This window comes from Gopherus evgoodei, chromosome 5, assembly GCF_007399415.2.
Source record: "Gopherus evgoodei ecotype Sinaloan lineage chromosome 5, rGopEvg1_v1.p, whole genome shotgun sequence".
Lineage (NCBI taxonomy): Eukaryota > Metazoa > Chordata > Testudines > Testudinidae > Gopherus > Gopherus evgoodei.
Window position 1 is genome coordinate 34,851,751 of NC_044326.1, and position 15,654 is coordinate 34,867,404.

Sequence of the window (15,654 nt, forward strand, 5' to 3'; positions counted from 1 at the left end):
CAAACTGGAAGGTCAGTGCTAGGCCTTTGGAATCCCCTTCCACGGTGGGCAGGATTTTCCTGTACTCAGAGAAAGCCCTGCCTACATCTCCTGGGACTTCTACGATCACAGGGAAACTCATCCACTGGTGCCAAACTCCTTCTGGGACCTGTCTTTAGTAAGCAGAGCTCAGCCATCCTCAGTTTGTGAGTATGTCCTTCACATAGACATCTATAGTACCTGTTCAGAGGACTGAATGACAGTGATCCTCTCTGGTGACTCCCCATGAACGGATGGAGGATAGGTCACTGACCATTCCCTGAGATTGTGAGAGGAGATGGGATAAGGCTCCCAGACCTCCCACATATTTGTGGTTGTAGCTGGGGCTTGGGAGACCAGCAGGGTAGGAACACCAGAGCCAAAGCAGTTGTTGGCTTATGGATGAGGGAGCAGGGTAAAGTAGAAGGGCCCAGCAAGAGTTTGTTAGTTGGCACCATGGGGAAGTTGGGGGCACATGGAATCAGTTGTTAGTGAAAATGATGTGTACAGATGAGGCTAGGGGAGCAGGTTTGGAGTATATGAGGTGAGTGTTGCAGGCAGTGGGATTTGGAGGGAGACAGTGTCCCTGCAGAGATAGGTGGAAGGAGACAGTAGAAAGCAGGTTGATGAGAAGATGGCAACACTTCAGGGATTTGGAGGAGCCTCAGGCAAGTGATCTGACTGGGGCAACTGGAGAAAAGGCTGCAGGGGAACCCCTGAAGACCAGAGAGTGATAATCAAAGCATGGAGCAATGGAGGGAAGGAGATTGGGGAACTATGACCTCTTCATTCTCTAAAACCCGGGAAATACAATATCAGGTTTAAAACACCATTCTTTGGGCCTAATTCTAAATCCTTTTCTAACCCTCAAGAGGGGCAGGTCTTAGACCACAGAGGGGGAAACAGCATAAATTCAGATTTACCTGCAGGTTTGAGGTGGTGGGGAACTCGGGGAAGCGCAGCCTGCTGTCTCTTTCTTACTCATTTTCTTCTGCTGAGGACAGCTTCCATGGGCCCTGGCGGAGAGTAGGAACTACTACTCTATTCTCCGGGCTGAAATTCACATGGAAGCTTAGTATTATATCACATCCTGCCTTTTGAGTGGCTAGATGAGTATATGGAACAGCACTGGGTCTGAGGATTCCTTGGGTGGCAACTGGTGCCATGCACAGCATAAGAAACACTTGGAGAATCATGAGCATCAGACGCCTCCACACACTGTAGAATTTACCACCTATGGAAGGCCCCATTCACAGGACATTGCTAATTCCTGATTGGTCTGGATATACTACTTTAATCTGGAAAAGATACAAGAAAGTTGTCTGTCAACTAAGTGGAACTCCACCTAGATGCGCCTGCAGATCCTGTTTCCTTATGCTGATCCTGGTCCCTGACCCCAGCATTTATCTCCTGGCTCTGACACCAAGTTTATGATATGATTTTGCCTTCTGCTTCTTACTCCTGATTACCTGACTCTAGATTGACAAATGACTCTGATTCCTGATGTTTTGCCCTGTCTTTATCCACTAGGCTGGCTTTTTCTTCTTCTAGCATTTGTAGTGTTTGCTAAGCCACCTGGAAGAGGCTTCATCTGCAGAATGAAGGGCCCTAAGGCCACCATGATGTGATGGGTTGGACTTCTTGGGGAGCCACCTGATATGCTGAGATACCACTGAGTCTACCTCTTCTGCCAGCATCAGCCCCCTTTAAACTGAGCCGGGCTCTTAAAACCTCCTCTAACACACACACAGGCAGGGCGACACCCAGATGTGGATCAGCTCTGGGAAGACTCAGCTTAAGGGACTTGTTCCAGCACTCAGATGTCCATCTCCCTTGGAGTGCAGACCCAAAGATATATTATGAAATTCGCCCGCTCCCTCAATGTGGAGAGAGGTGTACACACTTCTTACCCTCCAGTCAGAAATTACAGAAACTGGGTTTAATAATAAACAAAATAAATGTTATTAACTATAAAAGGTAGATTTTAAGTGATAAAAGGGGTAACAAACAGAACAAAGCAGATTTCTAAGCAACTAAAATCAAACACGCAAACTAAGCTCGTTTCACTGAAGAAATTGGTTACAAATAGTATTTCTCACCCTAGATATTGTTGCAGGCAGTTTTCAAAGTTTCTGTGGTTCAAAGTTACAGTTTTATTCCTTTTCAGACTAGACCCATGTTTCAGTCTGAACTCCCCCCTCACCTTTCCTTTCACAGTCTTTCTTCTTGGGCAGGCAGGACATGAAGAGGAAGAGTCCTGTTTGCCTTCCTCCCGACCCTGAAATAGTTTCCTAAACTTGACCTCACTTTCCTTACAGTGGAAAGTTACAAGAAATCCCAGGTAATGTTTTAGTATCAGGTGGCAAGACCTGACTCTGTAGGGTCACAGTGTCCATGAGTCAGTGGCAGTATGGAAGGTCCACAGGAAGGCCAAGCTTTTCACAGTCCATTGTCCTCACTGATGGGCCATCTGCCCTGTCTGGCTTTTCCATTGTTGTACCTGAAGTGTTAGCAGTGGGCATCACCCAAAGTAGCATAGTTGAAATACAGATACATAGTCAATACTCCTAACTTCAGATGCAGGCATACAAATTGGATAATCACATTCAGTAAATCATAACCTTTTCAATGATATCTCACATGAGCCATCTTGTATGAAGTATATCTCAGTTACGTCAAGTATCAGAGGGGTAGGCGTGTTAATCTGGATCTGTAAAAAGCGACATTCCAAACTTCTTCAGCTGACCACTCACTGCACCGTAGGGTTGCTGTTGACAGATTCTGATTTGGCAGTTGAGACAACAATGGACAACTCAACTTAAGTTGTCCTCTGGGGTGACTAAAAATATCTGTGTACAGTGGGAGTCCTGGGTTGGCACGCAGCTTCTCCACCAGTCTGACTGTAGACTTTCTGTGACAAATGTGTGGAGGAGCTATGTTGCTCAGAACTCATAGCCATGGAATACAAGTCGGGTGCTCAGTGCCTGTGATGGTATGCCTGGTCAAGCTCAATTTGATACCAGCCAATTTAGTGTGAGGCGAACACCACCACACATGGGCACAGTATTCTGCTGAGAAATAGCACAGCGCCAGAAGTATCTGTGTGCCTGTGCCCCAGACTGAACCAGCTAATTTGCTGATTTGATTATTCCTAGTCCTGACTTTGACTTTCCATGACCATCTAAAAAATACTGCTGTCAAAGTGCAGTCCAATGTGACATCAAGGTAGACAAGTTTTGCCTCATGTTTCAGTTGTTTGCCATTAAGGCAAACTCACCTTTAGTGCTTGCTTTGTGGAGTTCGCAGATGCTCAAAACTGTCATGGTCATACCTGGTTGGAGGCACCAACTGTTTCACTAGGCTGCCATCTTGGCTAAGTTGGTGTTCAAGATGTTCTCCAATTTGGTGAAAGAGAATGACTGGGTACCAGAGCAGATGTCATCTGCAAAGATAAACTTGCATGACTGAGTCAGTGGCAGGTCATTTGTGTACAGGCTGAACAGGGTGGGAGCAAACACGAAGCATTGGGGTAAGCCATTGGATTATCTTCTCCATGCATTTGTTCTATCTCCCATATGTACCAGAAAATGACGGTCACAAAGCAGAAGTTCAACAGTGTCCACCACCCATGCTGGAAGAACTCTTTAACAGTTTTACCAGAAGTCTAGTGTGCCATACTGTATTGTAGACCTCTGTCAGGTCCAAGAAAACAGCTCCTGTCTTCAAGTTCTGTTGAAACCCATTTTCTATATTTGTAGTGAGGCCTAGGACTTGGTCACATATGCTTTGACTTTTCTGGAAGCCAGCTTGGTTGACACTGAGAGTTACCTCCACCTCTGGAGACATACACTGGAGGATGAGCAGCTCCAGGACTTTAAAGATGACAGATAGCAGAAAGATTGGTTGGTAGCTTGCCGCATTGTGTGGGTCCTTTTAGGATTTTAGAAGAGTGAGCACTTTTGATATCCTCCAGATTCAGGCTGGCTGCCCATGAGCCAGCCTTGACAGTGAGTAACTTTAATGTTCTGCATAATTGTTAATGGAAATTCCTAGGGTTTTATTAATTTTTTTTTAAAAATCTATAATGTGAAAATATTCAACTAGACATTATTGGAAATACCCTATCCCCACAAAACCGAAGAGGCCCACAGGGGTTAACTCACACTTCAAAGCCTTGGAGCCTTGCAGCTCTTACCTGACAAGGCAGTGTGACTGAGTCAAGAGTTCTTGTGGAGTCCCAACTCAACTGTTGCACATATCACAAGTTGCACAGTGAATGAGGTGAAGTCTAGGAGTGTAGTTTTATTTTTCACTGTCAGCTATGTATTTATGCACAGTTCAGCCTACTTCACTTAATATATTTCAAAGTGCTAAAAAAATCATAGCAATTGTACTCTGTATGCTCAAAATGCAGCTTTCAAAGGTGCATGACTCAGTCAAATCAAAATCAATTTTCACCAGAACACTCCAAGGCACTTCTCCTTACGAGGGCCATTTCTATGCTAAATTTCAACTCTGTATTAGAGCTCTTAAAAAAAGAGAGAGAAAAGTTGCAAGAAATTTTAGTAATGGTAAAAACGTATTTTCTTCACTCACTCTGTATGAACGAGTTGAGCTATACTAAGCAGATATTCACCTTTGGGTGGAGACCAAGTCTAGAAAACTTCAGTCGAAAGGTGAAGGTTTTGGAAAGGTACACTTGAGTGCAAAGACATTAGTCTGGGAAAGCACATAAAACCTTAAAAGTAGTGCACACTGATATTCCTGCTGTAACTTAATTTTTAAAGGAGAACTACTCCAGTGCATTCCATTTTAATAATTGTAAAGACTGAAGTATGTGCATTGAAATATAAATGGTCTATAATCATTATTTTAAATATTTAAGGGCATATTAATATAATCTAGAGTGATTTGGCCAATCAACTGTATGTACAATAGCTGAAATGTATGACCAGATCCTGACCTTTGCTCTTCTTCAGTCCTGAAGCTGGCCTGGAGGCCAGTTCAGCCCTGACATATCTTATATTGGCCTCAAACAGCTCGTTTGTATCAGCCCACTCTGGGATGCTAACACTGGCTGAGAACCACCAAGATTCTTCTGCCCTATTCTATCCAATCACTGGCACTCTCCCACTTGCTGAGTAGACTGGATAAAGAAGGTGGTAGAGTTTGTGCCAGTTGGGGATTCCTACATGCCAGGGGAATTCTTAACTGCCCAAGAAGAGCACTGCAAAGGGGCCATGCTATGGCCCAGAACTGGGCACCTTGAATCTGGTTTTGGGCAAACAGAATCTGCCTTTTAAATACCCTAAATCCCTTAAATAATACAAAATAATGACTCTTTACTTTGAATGTTTTCCTGCACAAATAATTTGAATCTTGGCTTAAAATGTAACTACTAAAGTCAAATACTACCCATGGGAAACTGTCATTACTGTATATATCTGAGAATACTGCAGCGCTGAGTCATTGTGTTGTAGGAAAACTTGAACCTTAAGGGACACTCAGAGTTGTTAGATCTAAAAATGGACCTAGTGTGAAGACTGTCCCACAGAAGAGCTCAATTTACTGAATAACCTTATGTAGCCATCTTGGTGCTCAGGGGCAGCTCCAGGCCACAGCATGCCAAGCGCATGCTTAGGGCAGCATGCCGCGGGGGGCACTCTGCTGGTGGCTGGGAGGGCAGCAGGCGGGCAGCCTTCGGCGGCTTGCCTGCGGAGGGTCCCCTGGTCCTGCGGCTTCGGTGGACCTCCCGCAGGCATGCCTGTGGAGGGTCCGCTGGTCCCGTGGCTTTGGTGGAGCCACGGGACCAGCGGACCCTCTGCAGGCACACCTGCGGGAAGTCAACCGGAGCCATGGGACTGGCGACAGGCAGAGCGCCCCCCGCGGCATGCCGCCGTGCTTGGGGCGGCAAAATGTCTAGAGCCGCCCCTGTTGGTGCTTCTGTGCTGTTACAAAATTCTGTAAAGAACTTGAAATATGACAATGATTTTTCAGAAACTAGGCTATAGAAATGATATTACAGATTCTAGTAACGTTTTAAATTGAGTGTCTGCAATATGCTTAACCTTGCATTAAACTTAAATTTAACAAGACAGATGTGCATTAAGTACTGAATATACTTTAGGGAGCAATCTCACATTGGCAGGGGATGGACTGGATGACCTCCTAATAGGGCTCTTCCATCTCTAATTTTTATGATACTAATTGATTATTAAAACACTTTTACTGAGGATTGATATGTAACTATTATATAGGTATTAATCTTACAGCCAACTGATATTTAATTTATACATGATTTTAATCTACAATGTCATTTTAGTTTTCAGACAGTAACGCAGGAAACATGCATTAACTGGAACTCTGAAAAATTTTGCTTGTAAAGGAAACTGGAGAATTTTGGCATATTCTGAGTTTTGTGATTTAACTGTACTTTGCAGGGATGGGGATTTACGAGGCTTTTCACATTAAACATTTGCACATATTATAACATGGTTTTGCAAAGACTGCAATGATTGTCATAAAGAAATCTGCATTTACTCAATTTATACACTGTGGTATCTCAGATCTCAAACGATGGCTAAATATACCTCAGTTTTCAAAAGCACTACAAAATATCCCAGCATAACCAGAATGCAGAAAATGGTGCAAAGATTATGAACATTTAGTGTAAAATTTAATTTAGTGGAAATCTTTGCAGTTTTTTTGTGAACGTTTGTCTAAGCAAAAGGCAGAAGTTTCACAGAGCTTTGTTATTAATTCACGTTATACATGCCTAGGGCCCTGGCTCATAATGGTATTCCTTTCTTCTTAACAGACTGTCAGGACTTTCAAAGGACATCCAGAAAGCCATAAGTGCCTATTTGTTGGATGTATTTTTCATATCCTAAAGGCTTTCTTTGATATGGACAGATCTTTTACATTCATGGGTGGAAGTTGCATTAGCAAATACTTTTTGTTAATATCATAGAAGATTCACAAGCATCTAATCTTTGGCTAAAAATAATGTGCAGTGTGTCAGAACCTCTGTAAGTGCTGTTTGAAACAGATTTTTCAAATGGTGAGCAGTGACAAAACCATGAATAAATGCAGAACTTAATACAAATGTTCTATAGCTTGAGAAAAAACTATTCATTTTAAGTGAAAGAACTGGAGAAAGCCTTGCTTGGTTTGCTTACAAGGTACTGAGATTCTTGTGTCTACTTTATGTGATGAATATTTACATTCAACATATGTCTTTTGATGTCAAAAGTGTAATGATTCAGTTTTGTTTTTAATCAGGAGGCTGGAATGCAGATGGAAAGGGCCCTAATGTTTGGGACACATTCACCCATCAGGGAGGAGATCGAGTTTTCAAGAACCAGACTGGTGATGTAGCTTGTGGCAGCTACACTCTGTGGGAGGAAGATTTGAAATGTATCAAACAGCTTGGATTGACTCATTATCGCTTTTCTCTTTCCTGGTCACGTCTGTTACCTGATGGGACGACAGGTTTCATCAACCAGAAAGGCAATTGTTTCTTAAAAATAGAAGGTTGCAGCTTTAATTCAAGGTTATTGCTGCAGTCTGGCATAATTAATCCAGTATGCTATTCTGCAGTGTAGCTTTGAAATTACAACTTTTTTTCAGAGTAATTATGGGATGATTTTTTATAGGTTTGCAACAACTTCCTAATTAATACTCTAGATCTCCTTGGATATCATGATCTTTTGGGATGGGATGAATATTATGTTCCCTACCATGTATTTTTTGCCTGTTCTAAATTTTTTAAAAAATGATTATAAATTCTATTTTATGGGATTGTGTAAAGCTACAATGAACCCCTGAAGAACTTGCTAAGCAAATAAGAGAAAAACTTTCTCATGGAATATAAGTAAACAAATCAATCAATTAATCAATCAATCAATCAATCCCATTTTTGACAGAATTGGCAAATGCATGTGGATAGTGTATCAGCATAATCTACTGACATTCTGAATTGCACACTGAATAGCATATATTGTCTAAGTAGGACAGACTTTTCTGCAGGTCCTCAAGCAATATACTCCTTAGCTGGCCAATGAGAGGGGATCTCACAGTTCATTCTTATTATTTGGTTTCCAGTAATGGCTGTAGTTTCATTCAGGACAGGGTAGGCATTGTGCTAGGTGCTGTACAAACACACACGAGAAAAAGAGACTACAAAGAGCTCCAAGGAGACTACATAGTGTAAGACGGCAAGATAGGAATAGGATGGGAGAAAAGAGATGCAAAATATACAAAGACTGATCAAACTGATGGTTAGCAAATATGTTGGTTCCACATTTGTTCTGCTTTTTAATTTCAGAGAGAATCGGCAAGGGGAAAAGGTTGTGGCTGAGTTAATAAGCAAAGAAAGGGAAAGGCAATATTGAGTGCAGAGGAAAAGGATACAGGGTGAGGAGGATTAGAGGAGAATGCGGAGACTAGGAGGAGTGACGCTGCATCAGAGAGACTGTGAGGAACAGAGTAAGAGGAGAGGTCTGAACAAACAGCCAGCAGCAGAAGGAAAATGTCCCTAACAAAACAAAAAGGAAATAAACTTGGATGATAGCTGTGTCTGAAGTGTTCCTCACCCCTTCCTTGTTGCTACCTGGACTCTCCACTCCTTCTGGGAAGATGTCAATCTTTGTGCTCTTGGGGCAGCCTTCACCCTGGGTGTTCCTTCCTCTCCCCATTCAAAAAAGGGAAGGGCTGGAAAGAGAATGAGGGGAAAAATTTATTAGCAAATTCCCCACTCCAGGGCTGTGCAGATCCATACACACAGAACCAATAATGTTCTGATAAGAGTGTTCAGGTTGCAGAATTTGGGTTGCCCATGCAGACCACTATTCACCTCCTGCTTTCTGCAGAGCACAGCTTCTGCCATAAGGAGATGATGGATGTGCAGGAGCCAGGAGAGTGGGTTGATGCATCCCTACACAGCAAACCAACCAGCTATTTCCTTCTTCACAGCATGGACAGAGGAGTAACTTCAGCCTTCCAAGGAGAGACCACATCTTTGGGGTGTTCTAGTAAGGACCAATTTGGTAGCAGGAGGAGGGAAGGAAAATCTACTTCATGTCACCAGCTGAATGGGAAAGGGATAGGAAGATTCCTTCCCACCACCACCAGAATTTCTAAGCATGAAGCCTGTGCCATGGGGCAGGATTCACCTTTTAGTTTGGATGCTTTTTGTGGTATATGGATATCAAATTTAACTGAATATCCTTAGTTTTTTGCCCCTAGAACACAATTTATTTCAGGTAGCACTACAGGTGCTGCCACAGAGCTGCCTATTGAACAGGCTTTGTTATTTAGAAGTGAGGGTGGGAGACAGTGAACAGCCATAGAGTTGGTTAGAAAAAAACTAATAACATTTTGACCAAATTCAACTAACATTTTTGAAAATGTTCACTTGATCCCTCTTTTAAACAGCTGTCTGATTAATTTTATGAACTTTACATTTAGCGAAAGGGCATTGGAAGGGTGGTTCATTAGGCAGGCGCTAACTTGTCCTGTGCAGTGATCTGTTGAAGCAATTGTAGCTGCATATCATGGAAAGGCTACTATCTTCTGTATAAACATTTCTGCAAAGAGCATGTGAAGAATAGAAACCTTAAAGCAATGTCCTTTCAAATAAAAACCATTCACACAAACTGATTCACTACTAATTTCACACCTAAAACATGGGATATTTGGAAAAACCTTTAACATTTGTTTTCCAATTGTAAGGGGGTTTTCTTCTAAAGGAACAAAGTTGCAGGGGTTTTACTCCTATCAAATGTCAGCTTTAAACCTACTGTGAGTTTATTTTGTTTTTTAGGTAGTGGCTGGTTTTTGTTTTGTTTTACAATTCTCTATGCCCTGTGTCCTCCAAGGAGTGTTGTGTATTAGCTGCAGAAAGGCAGATTGCAGTGAAGAGGGAGCCAGAACTGGCAGACAGCGTGTGTGGTTTATTGGACCCAGAACATAATTCTCTTCTGTGCCTGACTTCAACATTAGGGAAGGACCAGGCAAGAGGGAGGCAGAAAAGAAAAGAGAAATGGGGCCTGTATCCGTAGCAGAATGGGTACCGCCCCCAACCTCAGAATCACATGGGAATCCATACCAGCTCCAGTGACGCACTCTGACTGTCCTCCAGGCCTTAACCTATTCCTTTCCCATCCAGCTGGTGATATGAAGTGCATTTTCCTCTCCACCTCCTGTTGCCAGTTGGTCCTTACTAGGACGCCCCAAAGATGTGGTCTCCCCTCAGAGCACATACACACAAATTGCCAGAACTCTATATGCTGCCCTTCTTTGCTCTTCTAACATCCATAGGTACAAATGTAAAAATGGCGTCATCTCAGTTTTAGCGTTATTTTTAGCGATATTTTTATGATGCTGATGATTTCTAGTGATATGGCTGCATTTCTCTTTCTGGATCACACAAGATTATAAGCCTTTTTCAATAATTAATTGAAATCTGGAAAATGGATATTTGATTGCTTTTAAATTACCCAAATTCTACTGAGTAATCTGTAAAATTACACAGGCTATCGCTTATAAATTTCTAGGGAGTTTTGTTGTCATGTTAAAAAAGAGGATGCTGTACCAGGAAAGGACTTCTGTTTTGCCAACTAAGGGCTAGATGGAGAAAACACTTACTCCCACCAGAGAGACCCACATGAATAGCCCTGCTGAAGCCATGTGAGTCACTGTTCACCAATGGGAGTAAAGGATTCACAATCTGGCCCTAACTGATTGTAAATTTGAACTTCGAAATTTTTTTTTGAGAATTAAAGGAACATGTTGATGAATTCTGCCCCCAGACATGCATCTCCCCAAATTCTTATGGGGTTGCAGCTAGAGAGGAAACACAAATTGCCTGCCAAGCTTATTGTAAACAAGCCCATCAAACCTTGCTATGATAGTGGATGTGTAGGTACTGGTCTGCTTGCAAGAAGATGTGCACTAAGTCTGGGGTTCTCAGTTTTTTGCTTCATCAGATGTTGGATTAAAAAACAGTATGAGTAGAATCCTTGAGACAAGACCAACCACATGGTACAACTGTGAAAGCAGGATAATTTTAAGGGCTAACACTGACAATGTAGACCAGGGCATCGTGTCTGCATTTTTTTTAAATGTTAGCACACACTGAATCTGAAAACCAGTGCAAAGTAGTTAGCATAGTACCAACACATTCACTCACTAATACAGGTGGCCTGTTAGTGATTCATTGACATCTCTTGTTATCATATTAAAAACAAAACAAAACACTATGAACTCTCCAAATCATATACTTAGCTAATATATGCAACCTTATTGTTGTCTGCTCCTTTCCTCCACTGTGTTCAAGTCTTCAAAGTGTTAAGTCTTGTCCCAGGGCCTAAGTCTCATTTTCAAGAGATTTAGGAGCTTATGTCTTAATGACTTGTAAGTGCCTAAATCACTTTTGAAAATGGAAAATCAGTTCCTAAGTCACTTAGGCAATTTTTAAAAGTGAATCCAAGTCTCTGAGGCAAGTTCTGCCTTTTGTCTGTATGGCACCTGCATAAGGCACCCTCTGTCCTGACTGGACCCTTTGAGTTTAACTGTAATATAAATAATTCAACATTCATATTATTAGTAGGAATGCAATTGGGAAAGTCTAAAGTCAGATGGTTCTTGTGAAGGAGCAAGCCCACATCTGAAAAAGTAACACTATATTTTGCATATGATTCAAGACCCAGCATTCTAAGGAGGCTTGAAAAAAATCTATTTAGTTTTATTTATTTATATTTAAACAAAGCTAAAAAAATGCCCAAAATACAGGAGACACGTTAACTTAGCCAGCTGATAAAGCCCAGTAACTGGAAATCCCCATTCGCCCTCCAGAAATATCCTCTCAAGCTTTGCCCCCAAAAGCCTGTCAAATAAATGGTTTTTGTTGCTTTCTGATTGAGTTCAGGCTATTTCAGACCAAAGTGGTGGGGGAAAGGTTCAGAGTGGCAGGATCCTCACAGTGAATGACCAACTGTCTGTCTCCTCTCTTTTATAACCAGAGGGATCTAGCCTGAGTGCCTCTGCTGCCTGCAGCTGTGGCAGTGTCACAAGGAGGGAGTTAGTCTCTCAGGTGGGCTAATCACAAGCCACTAAAGTGTGGTAGCTCAAGACCAAGACCATCTAGAGACCAGTAGCAACCAATGAAGAACACTAAATGTCAGATAGACCTGACAAGATGCCCAAGCTAGAGGGAACTGCTGCATGTTGCCTCTGCTTCAGTCTCGAGATACTTGTAAATTGTAGAATTCATTGCAATTGACTAATCTGGAGTTGAGAAAGTCAGAGATAACAATAGCAAGGTCCTCATCCAAAAGGAAATGGCTCACTCTGCTGACCAGGTGCAAATCGTAAAATGCAAACTGGTTACATCATGCCTTCATCTTGGTGAATATTGCACTATTTGCTTTTTAGTGGCTGTGTAGTTCTCCAGGAGAAAAATCCCTCCATTAGACTTAGCTTTAGTATTGATCAAACTATACATTGGGGGTACATTTTTCAAAAGAGCTCAGCTCCCACATTTAGGGCCAGATTTTTGAGAGCTTAGCTCCCATTCAGCCACTAAATGAAGAGACCAAATTTGCAAATGTAAGGATTCAGCAGCTCCCACTGTTCTCAGTAGAAGCTCCTATGTACTGATTACTTCTGAAAATGTGGTCCCTTTCGGTGCCTAAATAGCAGCTGTTGGGTGCAGACAACTTCTGAAAATCTGTCCCTATGGTTTTAAAATAGATTTAGCGTACTCCATGGAGATGATACATAATACAGAGACAGAGAAAAATAATGCTATGATAATAACATTACTTATTATTTGTAAGTGAGGTTTCTGCATTTTTAAGGTAATAAAATATGAACCCAACCTGTTTTCTTTTAACTATTTCAGGAGTTGATTACTATGACAAGATTATTGATGACCTGTTGGCAAATGGCATTGTGCCCATGGTAACATTATATCACTTTGATTTACCTCAACATTTAGAAGATAAAGGTGGCTGGAGCTCTGATGCAATCACTGAGGTCTTTGACAACTATGCACAGTTTTGCTTCAGAACATTTGGAGACCGAGTGAAACTGTGGGTCACTATTAATGAGCCTTATGTTGTTGCTAAAGATGGCTATGAAAAAGGCATTGTGGCTCCAGGAATAATGAACCCTGGAATTGGAGCTTATCGGACAGCTCATAACATGATAAAGGCTCATGCTAAAGCCTGGCACAGTTACGATTTGTTATTTAGAAAAAAGCAACAGGGGCTTGTGTCAATAGCTCTGAACTCAGATTGGGCAGAACCCCTACATTCAACTTGTCTGGCAGACCAAGAAGCTACTAAAAGATATATGGCTTTTTGCTTAGACTGGTTTGCTGAACCCATATTTACTAGTGGTGACTATCCAGCCATCATGAAATCACAGATCTCTGTAATGAGTACAAAGCAAGGCTACCTATCATCAAGGCTTCCAGAATTTACTGAGGAAGAAAAGAAGATGATCAAGGGAACTGCTGACTTTTTTGCCCTAAATTATTATACTACTCGCAAAGTAAAGCATCAAGAAAATACATGCAGTGAACCAAGCGTTTCTGGGGACAAAGAAGCTGAACAAATATTGGACCATTCCTGGCCTTTTGCTTCTGGCAGCTCATGGCTGGCTGTAGTTCCCTGGGGTTTACGTAGACTGCTGAAGTATATCAAGGTATGATGTGAGACTCACTGGATCATCCAGATTTTTAGTTAGCTAACCACCACCAAGGAAAAGGATTTGTGCAGTGCAATATGGGTGACTCAGTTATTGGGAGGCACCCACATGCTGTAGCAAAAGGCACCGTGCGTGAGTGTAAACAAGTTAACTTGGGATTCTTTGTTTCATTTTTGCATCATAACTACTGAGAGAGTTGAAGACTTTGGGGATTTTTTTGTTGCTATTATACTTGATAACTCATATTGACATAAGTTACAATTTGAAATGATACGTGAGTGTTCTATCATCTGTTGAACTTCAGAAATAATCTTTTGGATGCCAGCAGTCAGGTTTTCCTGGCTTGCAACCCATTGCTTACAGTGGGACATGCTGTGACTGCTAGTATCAAAGGGTTAAGGAGCAGTGACAATATGCAGATGCTAATGCAGGAAAGATATTTTTGTATTCTTATTAAAATTAATAATACAAAAATTAAAATAAAATTAAAATAAGTCATGTCTTTGTGGATATTTGCACAGTTTTGCTTTTCCACTGTTAGTCATGAAAGGTCAGCACATGGAAAATTAAGTTAATAGGGTCAATGCAATTTGATGAAAACTAGTTTTGGGTTGTAGCTTAGAGAAGATAGAGGCTAATACACTTGATTTTATGGGTTATCTTACATCTGTTCTGAATAAAACTTCTGCTTTCTTGTTCTAGGATACATATAATAATCCTATAATTTACATCACTGAGAATGGGTTTTCCCAGAGTGACCCTGCTCCTCTTGATGACACTCAGCGTTGGAAGTATTTCAGGCTGACATTACAAGAAATTTTAAAAGGTACATTTTTAAATGATGAAAGATCAATTGTGCAAACTTAATATAATTTTCCTGTGTGCCTATTTGCATTCAGCAATGGCCATTGATTCTTGAAGCTAAAACTCATGTAAATCAGAGTAAAGTAAGGTGATTAGAAAAAAATGTTTGGCAGAAAGGAAGGCAGACTATTTAGCAGAAAGGTACCTTTAATCCTACTTGACAATCTTGGAATGGAATCAAATTAAAATGTTTAGCACTGTGTATTTTGGAATTGTACACTTCTGATATCTTTATAAAGCAAAAATGGTGGATTTTCTATTTTCTACTTTTTTATGGCCTGCCTGGTTTAAAAAAAATGCACTTTCAAAACTGCACATTTTAGGGCCAGCTTTGTTCAATTTCCACAGCACCTGCAACTGGGGGAGAGATCTTTAAAACTGCTCAGCAGCCAGCAACTCTAATTGCAAAGAATGGGAATTGCTGCATGCTGGGGACTTTTGAAAATCTGGCCCTTAGATCTAGTATATATTCTTTGTTATAGAATATGATCCTGTTGCATATAGCTAAAGGAAGACTGCATGCAATTAGCTCCATGCAGTGTTTGGAATGTTCACACAGTGAAATTCGCTCTAGTGCAGAGCTAATGAATCATATCAGTTCTGCTTCAGCCCTTAGGAGGGGATTTTCAAAAGTGCTCAATATTGGCATAGCTTTGCTCATATTTGTGCCATTATTCTCCTCCCCACTCCCTGCTCACTCCATATCCCAATTTGATCTGACCCTCCTGATTCAACAGGACAGGGCTTGGCTTCTGCTGAGACTTCTGGAGAGGTTGTAAAGAGATACACAGTAATAGCACTTAGCTCTCTTACATTGTAAGCTGTTTGGGTCAGGGCAGTCTTTCACTGTGGGCTCAATCCTGCAAAGCACTTCGGCCCAGATCCCCAGATATGTAGGTTCCTTACTCCCATTCAGATCAGTGGAAATTAGGCACCCAAATACGTTGAGGATTTGGGTCTAAGCACATGTGTAGTCCATCTTAAATCAATGGTACTACTCTTAAGAACATAAGAATGGCTGTACTAGGTCAGACCAAAGGTCCATCTCGCCCAGTATCC

At 41.5% G+C, this 15,654-nt stretch overlaps 1 protein-coding gene across 1 annotated transcript in view; it reads left to right on the top strand.

Moving 5' to 3' along the window:
- The window catches only part of LOC115652523 (cytosolic beta-glucosidase-like), a 79,021-nt gene that overhangs the window by 32,768 nt on the left and 30,599 nt on the right, over positions 1–15,654 (top strand). The window contains exons 3-5 of the mRNA XM_030564594.1: positions 7,300–7,527; positions 12,923–13,728; positions 14,434–14,557. Coding sequence (XP_030420454.1) covers positions 7,300–7,527; positions 12,923–13,728; positions 14,434–14,557 — 1,158 coding nt within the window. The remainder of the gene's footprint in view (positions 1–7,299; positions 7,528–12,922; positions 13,729–14,433; positions 14,558–15,654) is intronic.